Genomic DNA, 12,624 nt, shown 5'->3' with positions numbered 1-12,624 from the left:
TTGCCACTCACCTGGATGTAAAGGTCCACCAGCTCGCTCTGCCGCAGGATGTAGTAGATCTTCCCTGCTTGCAGCCAGGCATGTGCCTCCTCTTTCTTCTGGAGGTCAATGAGAATCCCCAGACTTTGTTTGGTGTAGTCCAGAGTAGATCTGTAGGTCCTGGAATCAGACACAGGTGTCAGAACAAGGGCTCTCATCCTCCTGGAACCAGTCTGCCTCCTCCCGTGGGTCTGGTGACAGATGAATCTGGAATGTGGGGACTGGGAACGGCCCTCTTGTGTGTGCAGTGTTCTGCCCTTCCCAGGCTGCTGGGAGGGCCAGGGTGAACACACACAACATGGAAAAGATGAAGGACATCCTTCTGAGGGAATCGAGCATCATGCTGCCCTGTGGCAGGAGGAGTGTGCTAGTCCATCTCCCCTGCCTCCCAGACATGGCCTGTGTCTTCTCCAGATGCACCAGGAGCCGTTAGTGTTCAGAGGCTATCTAGGTCGATGGTTCTCAAGGTGTGCAGGCATCACAGTCACTCGGAGGCCTGTCTGTATAGCTTGCTGGCCCTGCCCCCAGAGCTTCCGGCTCCACAGACCTGGGGCAGGACCTAGAACTCCCACTTGCCACAAGCTCCTAGGTGATATAGATGCTGCTCTGCTGGTCCAGGGACTACACTTTGAGAAACATGGGTCCAGCACACTGGCCCATTTTCCTTCTGTGAACCTGAGGCCAAGACTGGAGCCAGTCTCCCGGGTCCCCATGGAATCTGGCTCCTTCCCTGCTCTCTCGGTAAGTCTGACACTCGAGGGGGTATGACTGCAGCAATGTCACCGGGAGCTGTGCGTGGGGTGGCCAGGGCCATGATTACCCCACCAGGTCAGAATGCTCAGGGGAAGCCGAGTGCGCCACCTATGGGATGTGAGACCTTGAAACCCTGTGCCCCAGGGAATCAGGTGACACAACTGGTTCTGTCTTCTGTAGGAGAGAAGCCACAGGTGGCTGCTGTGGTCACATTTAAGGGGACAGATGAAGGTCAGGAGTGAAGACTCGGGGCAGGCAGAGGTCAGATGACAAAAGCCACCATAGTAGGAAGAACAGCCCAGAGTGCACGTACTGCCTCCGCTGGGGTTGAGATGACATTTGACCCAACAAGGGAGGCTCAAGCTGGGACTCACGGGCCAGCAGCAGCCCTGGGACGACCCCAGGCCCACCAGCTCAAAGCATCTGATGCCAAGGAACCAAATGGTCAAAAGGGAAGGGGCTGATGGGGCCCTGGGCCAGCTTCCCTGTGCCCTCCTCCCTGCCCTGCACCCCCCAGCCCCCTTTTCCTGCTCCCCACTCCCACCACTGCAAAGCCAGCCCTCACCGCTCGGTGCCCAGGGACAGGTAGAGCTGACTGATGGTCTCCAGGAACTGCCCCCCCATCACTTTGTCGGTCACCTTGCGGGCCAGGGAGAGCTGGAACTCGTGGTAGAGGACACACTGGGCCTCGCTGGGCATGACGATGCTGTAGAAGTAGCACAGCCGCTGGACGGTCCGCAGCTGGCCTGGGCAGAAGACAAAATGGAAGACATCAGCCTCCCAGCATCGAAGCGAGGCTGGCTGGGCTCGGAGGCCCCTGCTCTGTGCTTGTCTCTTTCACACCTCCGTGAACCTGGGCCCCATAGGCGGGGAGCCTGAGCGCAGAGAGGCCATGCACCTGTGCCAGGGCAGACGCCGAGCACACTGTGACAAGGGCACAGCTTGGTGCAGATGCTCATGGTAGAGGCCGGCCTTCTTTACAACTCCCAGGGCCAAGGTCCTGGCCAGGCTCGGCCCCTGTACCAGGCCATCTATTTCTGCTTCACAAAGTCCCCCTGCCCAGGACCAGGGCCGCCTTCAGCCTGAGCTGATGAGGCCAGGGGCACAAGTAGCCCCTGTCGCAGATGGAATCCTGAGAGAGCAAAGCCAAGCGTCATGTCTGAAACACTCGGCATCATGTTGGGAGAATGGGGTTCAAAGCCAGGCCCTGGCGTTCCCACACATGCTTCTCTCATGCAACCAGGCTCCAAACGCACAGGCTCGCTGGCCTCTCCCAAAGCCAGAAGTGGTCTCAGCTTCCTCTACTGAGTCTGGCAAGAGAGAAAAGAGAAGCAATGAACACCCCCAGCCAGCACCTCTGGTCCTATGTCAGCTTGAGCTGGGTGTCGGTGTTGCAGGGTGAGAGCATTGCAGGGTGCAGGGGTTGAAAGTAAGATCATCCTCTTCCCTCCTGGATCATGGGAACAACATCACTGGGGGGTGGACACTTTCTGCGATATTGGGAGTAACATCGTCTTCTGAACCTTGGAATATTAAGGACAATATTACTGGGGGAGCGTGTACATCTTCTGCAATATTGGAATAATATTATCCCCCTCCCCCTGCATACTAGGAAAGATAGCACAGAGTGTGTGTTCACCTCCTGCGTTATGGGGATTAATACCATCTTCTCCCTTCCGGATATCAGGAAGAGTATCACATGGGGGTGTACAGTGTCTGCGATACTGGGAGTAATATCAACCTCTCAGCCTTGAGATATTAGGAAGAATATCACAGGGTGGATGTTCACCCCCTGCCATATTGGGAGTAATATCAGTCTCTCCTCTCCATGGATATTAGAAACAATATCCCAGGCTGGGTGTCCGCCTCCTGCTCTATGGGGTGTCATATCATCCTCTCCCTTCCAGGATATTAATAACAATATCACAGGGCAGGGGAACACAGACTGCAATACTGGAATTATTGTCATCCTCTCCCCCTCCGGATACTAGGAACCATATCACAGAAGAGCTGTACCCTCCCTGCGATATTGGGAGTAATAGCATAGGCTTCTTCCATGAATATTAGGAGCAATATCACTGGGTGGCTGTCCGTTCATTGCTATGTTGGAAGTCATGTCATCCTCTACCCCCCTGGATATTAGGATCAGTGTCACAGGGTGAGTGTACACCTACTGCAATATTAAAACTAAAATCATGCTCTCTGTCCCTGGATATTAGGAACGACATCACAGGTAGGTGTACACCCTCTGCGGTATTAGGAGTAATAATATGATTGATTAGTAAACATCAATGATCGATTTTAATAATTATCAGGCTGGTCTCGAACTCTTGACCTTAGGTGATCTGCCTGCCTCAGCCTCCCAAAGTGCTGGAATTACAGGCGTGAGCCACCACGCCTAGCCAACACTTCTTGACATCTCTTTTTAGACCTCAAATTTAGCATGACCGAAACACACTTTCGATAATCTCTGCTAAAACCCACTCCTCCCATAGTCTTCCCGATCCCAATAACAGCATCTCTTGTCTTCCAGTTACTCAGGCCAAAATCCTTGACATCATCCTTTTTTCTCTCTCGTCATCCAACCCATTTAAACTCTCCTTTCAAAATATATGCCAGACCTAAACACTTCTCATCTTCCTCATCATCTCCAACCAGGTCCAGCCCTCATCATAGCGCTCTGGGTTACTGCAAAAGCCTCCCAATCGCCAGGCACAGTGGCTCATGCCTGTAATCCCAAGCACTTTGGTAGGCCAAGGCAGGTGGATCATCAGACGTCAGGAGTTCAAGACCAGCCTGGTCAAGGTGGTGAAACCCCTCTACTAAAAATACAAAAAATTAGCTGAGCATGGTGGTGGGTGCCTGTAATCCCAGCTATTTGGGAGGCTGAAGCAGGAGAATCACTTGAACTCAGAAGGCAGAGGTTAGAGTGAGCCGAGATCGTGCCATTGCACTGCAGCCTGGGTGACAAGAGTGAAACTCCATCTCAGAAGGTTAAAAAAAAAAAAGCCTCCAAACCCACCTCTCTCCTTCCGCCTTTCACCCTGCCCTGCATTCTACCTTCCACTCTCAAACATTTCAGAAAAAAAAAAAAAAATTATGTCCACAGAGAGAGAAAGAGAAAGTAAAAATGGGGTGAAATGTTTGGGGAACCTGAGGGAAGACCATACGGGAATTCTCTGTACTATTTTTGGAACTTTTCAATAAGTCTGGATTATTTGAAATTCAAGAGTTAAACAAAGGAAAAAACAAAAACAAAACGCTATCTTCCTTTGTGAATCCATCCTGTCTTTCCCCTGGCAACTTAAGGACACTCTTAACTAACAACATCTATTTTTTCATAAACACTAAAAGAACTCTTGCCTAGTTTTGACTTTCTGTGCTTGGCAGCAGAAGTGAGTGTGTGTGTGTGTGTGTGTGTGTGTGTGTGTATTTCATATATGTGTGCGTGTGTATATATATGTGTGTGTGGTGTGTGTCTATATATGGAGAGGGAGAAATATATATGTGTGTATATATATCAATATATATTGTATATTTACAATGGTAATGTGTATATATATATCAATATATGTGTGTGTGTAGATATATATAATACATACTCCATAGCCTGTCCTTAACCAGTTCTAAACTTAGTCAGAAAAACACATACCTAAGCAGAGAATTTCAAAATAATATGATGAATATTTTGATAGAAGGATGCGTTGCTATGAAACACGCTGCTAAGACACAAAACCTCCCAGATGGGGCAATGAATGAACGAAGTTTTGCACCTATAGGCACCCCCTCTGATATCCCCTCAAACGTTTATAGTTATATGCATTTACTTCCCCCAGGACCCCCGTTTCATAAGGATTAGTCTTAGAGCCTAGCAAGTTCCTACTACAGCTGGCACACGTATGCCATTCAAGAAACAGGGGCTGCGTGAATGACGAGTTAAGAACCATTTGTCAGCCAGTGCTCAGTAACACAACACGCACTGGTATGCAAATTATATTTTTGTTGAAAGCAAGGGCAGGATCACAAATTATCTTTCCAGAGAAGACAAACCTCAAAACTTCTTTACCCTACTAAAGCACATTATAAGAAGCTCCCCTTATATAAAAGAAAACCTCCTCATTCATTATCAATGGCGTGTAAACCTAATAAGCCTTCACCTCTGATGACATCTCTTCTATCCCCAGGGCTAGATAAAGGAGGTTCCGGAAACCCTGGTAGTTGTGAAGGTGGCTCCCAGCTCTGACAGTCTTGAACCCTGCGGGTGCGGAGGTCACACAGCAGAAGAACAACCGAGGGAAGCATCAGCAGGCTCCGAATATGTTTGAACCAGAGATGGCAAATAGGCTTCAGCCAACTGAAAACACCAGAGATTCATGGTGGCCACCTGAGGGGTTGTGCTCTTAAAAAACAAAAATTAAAATTAAAATTAAAAAATTAAAAAAGGAAGGGGTCAAGAATCCATCAGGTCTGACTGAGACATGTATCAGTGACTAACACCCCATATGGCAAAAGTACTCCGGTGCGCTTTGGGTCCTCACAGCTTCAGCAGTATTCAAAGGCGTGTGCTTCCCTAAGAGTAAGCCACGGGAATAGCCCCAGCAACACTGCCAGGAGAAACGTCTAACATGGATTTGGCTAGAAATACAGTTGTCTTTAACAAATTAACACTGAATAAATCCGGACTTATTAGAGCCTGCGAGAATGACATTCTCAATGATAACGGTTATCACTACAATCTCCAAACATCTGCGATCCTGCAAGGAGGAACTGTGACAGCACAGGCCACAAGTCCAGAATGCTTCCCAGACTGCCTATTACAGAATAAAAGAAATGAACCCACCCAAGAATGTCTTCACTCACATTTAGCCAGCTGTTCCTTTGTGTGCATCTCTGTGCTAACATGGCCATTCTTCCCCACAGCTTGAAGTCATATGCTCAAATAAATGGGACTCACAGGAAGCCAGAAACGTGCAGATGTGAGGAAACCCACACACATGAAATGGGCTGGAGAGTGTGGCCAGGAAGATGGTACTTCCCAGGAAGCAATTACTTCATCTCTGCCCATGAAGCAGGCAGCTGTCATTGTCCCCCAGGCCCACGCCAGCCACTCGAAGTAGGTTCTAACCAAACTACCTCCAACAATCAACATAAATACACCACACGATTGGCTTCTGAAAGGACACCTTGCAACCAACAAGAATCTATTAGCACAAATTTGACAAACTGTGCAACTAAAAACCTTGGAAAGGGATAAACACTGCCACATTTTCACTCAAATACTGTTAGGTGGTAGCACTGCAATAATTCATGGAAACAAAAGAATGAATGAGGAATATGTTTATACAGGAATCAGAGGAAGCATGACTAATCATTTAAAGAAATAGGTCAATAAACTGTTAGGTTCAAATGCTACCGTGAGATACTGTCAGGGCCTTAGGCAAATTCACTTCTCTTGGTCCTGTTTCTAGGTTCATCAAAAACCAGCTTTGGACTAGGGAACCTGTTGCTTTCCAATGCCTTCTTTCTGTGGTTCCAGCCCAGATTTTAGGACTGCTCTCCCACTCAGTATATGAAAGCACTTTCTATGTATAATAGCAAGAATACATTTCTGTGTTGAATGTGGTTTGGGACCTACTCTATGAGGCAGAATACCATCATGTAGCTTTAAGCATGACAACAAGGTGCACTCTAGATAAGGATAACACATAAAATGTGGCCATACACCTGTGCGTGCCTGGCAGGGACATGGGGAAGTCTCATTTAATGAAGCCGGGGTGCCTGTTGCACCTTAACATCCTCAGTCCACATCAAGTTCACAACGTCCTTCTGACATCAAACCACAGGTATCGCATACTTTTCTACCCAAGATTAAAATATGCAGAGCACCGTGATAAAGACGCCCCATCCCCAGCATGTTGGCTCTCATTCTGTAGAATTACATGCTTTTCATGCAAAATGATCACCAGGCTGCAGCGCCAAGCAAGACTGGGCTCCATGGGGACAGCGCGCCCTGCAGCAGCCACCACTCCTGTCGCCACAGTCTGATGCAGCTGCAGAGAACCTGTGGCTAAGGCCATTCACTTTGTGAGAGAGCCGCACAGGAGGGAAAAGGTAGGGAAGGTAGGGAAGAGGGCAATGTCAGGGCTCTGAGCCCAATCCAAGCCATCCCATCCCCTGTGACTTGCACGTATATGCCCAGATGGCCAGAAGTAGCTGAAGAATCACAAAAGAAGTGCAAATGCCCTGTCCCACCTTAACTGATGACATTCCACCACAAAAGAAGTGAAAATGGCCAGTCCTTGCCTTAAGTGATTATATTATCTTGTGAAATTCCTTTTCCTGGCTCATCCTGGCTCAAAAAGCTCCCCCATTGAGCACCTTGTGACCCCCCACTCCTGCCCACCAGAGAACAACCCCCCTTTGACTGTAATTTTCCTTTACCTACCCCAATCCTATAAAATGGCCCCACCCTTATCTCCCTTTGCTGACTCTCTTTTCAGACTCAGCCCGCCTGCACCCAGGTGATTAAAAAGCTTTATTGCTGACACAAAGCCTGTTTGGTGGTCTCTTCACAGGGACGAGCATGACAGGCAGGTGCAGAGCCAGGAAAGGACCTGTGATGAGAACAGAAAGGAATGCGCCTCCCAGTACACACACTCGGATTTTATGACAATGTGGGCAGGGGGCTGAACTGGATGCCTGAGAACATTCCTCCAAGTTCTTTTGCTGATTTTCTAAATATTGATGTAAAATCTGAACTCAGACAAAATTTTTTTAAATCGTTTCAATCAACATCTTTGTCTAGTGCTCAGCATCACGTCTACATGATCATCTAGAAAACCAACTTCTGTTCTAAGACTCACATCTTCCTATAAAGTCCCAGGGATTTTACAAGGGAAGGCACCTCTCATTCGCATCAAAAACACAACTACCATTAAAGAAATGCCTAATTTGCTCTCATAATTTTTTAAACACCCAGAATTGAAATACAATAGAGAAGACAACTTTTTCATAGCTCTGCTTTCCAACTGCGAACTGCGGGTGGAGAAAATAACCTACCATGATGTCTAACCAGCCAACAACCTGTCTTCCCCGGCTGCAGTAGGAGCAATCTTTCTGAGCTCAGGATGAAAAAGATCCCAGCTGTTTAGGGGAGAGATAATCATCAGTTGTCAGCGGGCTTCCTGGGTCCCAAATCCCCACGTGATACGTGGAAGTAAAAAGCTATCAATGACCAAGCATCTGAACCCTTATCCCACCTCACCATCTGCTTCTCCTCCCATGTAAATTTAAAATTACTAAGCCTGCTTTGAGAGAACAGAGTTGGTGCAGCATCTGTCTTCCTAAAATTACGGATAATTACCAGCCCACAATGGCTTCTAATCAGATTTGAGTGGTCCCTTAGACAGGAAGCTAAAGTGCCTCAGCCCTAAACTGAGAAGAAAACAGAAACTAGAGTGCTCTGGGTTTGATTTTTCCCCCCATGTTCTAACATTGCTGTTCCCGAATCTCCTTCTACTGTCTTGTTTATAAAATGTATGAGAAACAGGGATATTTAAAGACATGATAGAAATGGCCACTTTTTCTAGGTACAAACTTTGTGAACATGATTTTCAGCTGCTGGGTTTTTTCTCCACAATCTGTGAGCCTGGAGTACATTTTCTCCCTTGTGGTTACACATTCAGAGGCAGGGAAGGTGGCTTTAGCAGTAAAGAGGGGAGGGCAGTGAGAAGTGACCAGGCACTGAGAAGGACAGACAGGGACTCTACCTCGGTGGCCTGCAGCACTCCTGGGCCTTTACTTTTCTATCTGCTCAGAGATGAAACAGCAATCAAGAAAGAGAAGATGCAGACATGCGTCTTGATTTCAGCCCGAGCGTGCCTCTCTCCCCTGCAGCTGCACAGGCAGAAACCAGGGGCCGTGAGTCTGAGGCAGTGTGTTTGGTTCCTGACAGGTAATCTTTTGGGAGACCATCCCATACAATTAGTGTTACATTTCTCAAAAAGGAAGTGTGACTTTTATAGAAAAATCGATTCCATTTGGGAGAAAGGTCTAATAAAACCACAAAAGGATAATACATTCATACAACAACAAATTAAATTCATCTGTCACAAACTGAAATCCCAAAGCCCTCTGGGCACACAGATGCTTTTCTGAGCTGAAATTCAACTCCAGTTGAGAAACAGGTCAACTTTTCTAAAAAGATTTATTTTCAATATGCCTTAAATAAAAATTCCTTTCCCTCACTTGTCATTTTCCAGATTTAATGGCTCCATTGGCCTTCCTCTCATTTAGGCCATGAGCACTGACTGCATGTCTGCTACCGCCGGGACTCCAAGGGAGGCACCTTAGGGAACACAGATGACCGCAGCACAGCGACACCCTCAAGGAGCACACACGGGGAAGGCAAGATGATACAATCGCAGCCTTCACACAGAAAAGAACTAGGCATCCATAGCCCATCCCATTTCTAGAAAACAATGATGCTGAGTCAGTAACATTTACCCAACAGCCTGCAATGTGGAGGAAGGCACCAGGGGGCTCCATGCGGGGAAGAGCACCTTCAGAAGGGGGCATGCAAACAACGTGGAGGCAGGAGACGCCCCCATGCACAAGGGCCAGCCTGGGGGCCTGCAGAAATGAACATGCATCTGGGAGGAGGGAGAGAGGACAAGATACTTAAATGCTCCAAAATGAATAGAAGCCTCCCAAGAACCTCCCCCGAAATGGGGCAGGGATTTACAAAAGACCAAACGGAGCACACGCAGTTACCTGAGCATAGCGCCACCAGAGCGAGCTATTCGAGGAAGAAACAGGGTCCCTAGAAGCCTGAGCCTCGACTCCCAGCTCTGCGACTCATTCACCCTATGACCTTGGTGAAGGCTCTTAGCTTCTGTGAGCCACAAGAGAATCATGGGAAAACAGAAGATATGAAAACTGCTCTGCCTTTTTCACAGAACTGCTGAGGGAATAAAATCAGATAATGGATTTTAAAATTCTCTGTGAATTACGAAGCAAAATAGGAACGTATGAGATCATTCTTACCATTAATAACAGCACTGTAAAATTAAGAGCAGAGTTAAGACCACAGCATTTTCCACCCCCCCACCCCCGGGAGAAATAGTGAGTCCAGCTGATGTATTCAGGCAACCCCAGTATCTTGGCTTCGAGAGCCTCAAACAGCTCATGAACTCTGACAGTATCACTCCAGCCCAGTGCTCATTAAGTGCTCCAAGACAGCCCACTGACATAAAATCCTACAGCTTTTTCAGCTGGGCTTGAACCCCTCCAAGCTCACAGCACAGCTAAACAATGAAGAAGAGGTTTTCTGCCACTAGACTCAAAAGCTGGCTTTTGTAGATTCCCATAGAAAGAACATTCAAAGCCAGGCGTGGCGGCTCATGCCTGTAATCCCAGCACCTTGGGAAGCTGAGGCAGGAGGATCACCTGAGGTCAGAAGTTCAAGAAGAGCCTGGACAATATGGCGAAGCCCCGTCTCTACTAAAAATACAAAAATTAGCCAGGCATGCTGGCGGGCACCTGTAATCCCAGCTACTCAGGAGGCTGAGGCAGGAAAATCGCTTGAACTCAGGAGGCCGAGGTTGCAGTGAGCTGAGATCATGCCACTGCACTCCAGCCTGGGCAACAAAAGCGAAACTCCATCTCAAAGAAAAAAAAAAAGAAAGAGCATTCTTTTTTGTTGATGTTAAATTTCCTGTGCTTAACACAAAGAAATCATGTAACACCGAAATCCTGAAAAGCATATCATAAAAAACATTTAGTGACTGAAAAGACATTCAGTATAACCTGTAACAGTGAGTTCCCCTCCTCTGTTCAGCCAGCTCCACTAATGCTGTGACCCTTAACAATGCTTTCACTAAAACAGAGGAAAATTAATAGGACTGTTTACCCCACTCAGCTGACAGCTAAACCAGCGCTTCTCCCCGGGCTCACTAAAGATGACCTTTACCCAAAACCAGGCTGCAACAACCCTGTAACTGTTGACTAACAATTTCAAAATTCCCATATTCTTTATTCACTCCTAAGGAAGATGAACTGAAGCCAGGTGTCTCCAAGTCAGAACTAACAGAAGCCTTAAACATCAGATGGCCCATCCCCTTCTTTGACAACCGGGGGATCTAAAGCTGAGCTTATGGAAGAAAATAGCCTGTTTAGTAACAAAGCGAAAACCAAAGCCTAGTCACCTAACCTCTGGCCCAGAACTCCTGCAACAATCCAGCACCTATATAGGATGAGTCTCCCTAACCAGAAACTCCAAAATCCACAAGTTTTTGAGTGCTGACGTGACGCTCAATGAAATGTTCATTGGAGCAGCTCAGATTCTGGATTTTTGAATTTAGGATGCTCAATCAGCAAGTATAATACAAATATTCAAAAATCCAAAAATGTAAAAAAATCTGAGACACTTCTGGTCCCAAGCAGTTTGGATGAGGGATATTCAACCTGCATTTTTTTTTTCCTCTAATGAAGGAAATTAAAATCGAGGCCCGAGCAAAGTCATTCAATGCATACTAAAGTCATTCAATAGTTTAATTAGGACCCATGTAAAGTTAAGTGATACCCACAGATATTAAAAGGATGAACACATACATGCCTATAATTCCAGAATTTTGGAAGGCCGAGGCGGGAGGATCACCTGATGTCAGGAGTTCAAGACCAGCCCGGCCAGCATGGTGAAACTCCATCTCTACTAAAAATGCAAAAATTAGCCGGGCGTGGTGGCGCACACCTGTTATCCCAGCTACTCGGGAGACTGAGGCATGAGAATTGCTTCAACCTGGGGGGAGCACGTTGCAGTGAGCCAAGATCACACCACTGTACTCCAGCCTGGACAACACAGCAAGACTCTGTCTCAAAAAAAAAAAAAAAGAAAAAAGAAAATGAATTTAAATTGTGTTTTCAAATGGAGCCCATGTTCCCAGAACACAAGCCCTGCTCTATGCTCCAAGGGCACACAGGGTGCCCCTTTATCTTAATACTCACCATACTCCATGGCAGCCATTGGCACGTGTCTGTCCATCACACTAGACTTCCTGTGCACAAGGCAGGAATCATATATTATTACCTTTCTGTTCCCACTGTCTGGCCTAGAGGACACTCAGTAAATGATTACTGAACTAAGTCAGTTACTAAGACATGTTAAACTTCTATTAAGAAAATTGATTTAATAAGTTTGCCAATGCAGCATTCATACCACACAGCTTAAATCTCAACCCACGGATTTATCTTGTGTTCTGCTAGATTATCACCTATTCACATTCAGGAGGCACTTAGTATGTGCTAATTGCTGGGGACCTAGCAGTGACAAAACAACATTCCTTGTTCAAAGACAAGTTCTAGTATAAAGAGGAATAGAAGGAACAGGCTAGATTGATGAGAGAGCTAAGAAAAGGACAGGCTGCCATGGGAAGCACCTGGTCTTGTCTGGATGGTACATAGTTAACGAAGTCTGAGTGCTTCGTATAGCACAAGATTATCTCTTCCAAATAAGTGAATGAAGCTTTGATTCCCCAGTCCCAGAAGTCACCATAAAGGTGCATACAGACACATGCTTAGTGTAAGAAGTGAAACCAAACAAAGCTCCAACTTCCAGAGGCAACTGTCCAATTATGAAATCCTCTGGCTACGTTCAATTGAAATTCAAGGTATTCAAGAGGCCAATATTTAAGTGAAAAATTAATCCAACCACTTAAAACTAAAGTAGTCTTTGGTTCAAGGGGTAAGGGTATAGTACCTTTTACAAATTTATTAGCTCTTAATATTTACATTTAAATATGATGATTATGGTGTAATAATAACTTTACTGAGTAG

The 12,624-nt window shown here is 46.6% G+C and overlaps 1 protein-coding gene across 2 annotated transcripts in view; it reads left to right on the top strand.

The window, feature by feature from the left end:
* The window catches only part of LOC113220340, a 158,060-nt gene extending 151,011 nt beyond the window's left edge, over positions 1 to 7,049 (top strand). For both annotated transcript variants that reach the window (XM_026449275.1, XM_026449273.1), the window contains one exon: positions 4,977 to 7,049. In XM_026449275.1, the coding sequence (XP_026305060.1) occupies positions 4,977 to 4,986 (10 nt within the window). In that variant the 3' untranslated portion in view covers positions 4,987 to 7,049. The remainder of the gene's footprint in view (positions 1 to 4,976) is intronic.
* The last annotated feature ends 5,575 nt before the right edge of the window (positions 7,050 to 12,624 follow it).

This window comes from Piliocolobus tephrosceles, chromosome 10, assembly GCF_002776525.5.
Source record: "Piliocolobus tephrosceles isolate RC106 chromosome 10, ASM277652v3, whole genome shotgun sequence".
Classification (NCBI taxonomy): domain Eukaryota; kingdom Metazoa; phylum Chordata; class Mammalia; order Primates; family Cercopithecidae; genus Piliocolobus; species Piliocolobus tephrosceles.
The sequence above is the reverse complement of the archived record's forward strand: the minus strand, read 5'-3'. Positions and strand labels throughout refer to the sequence as shown.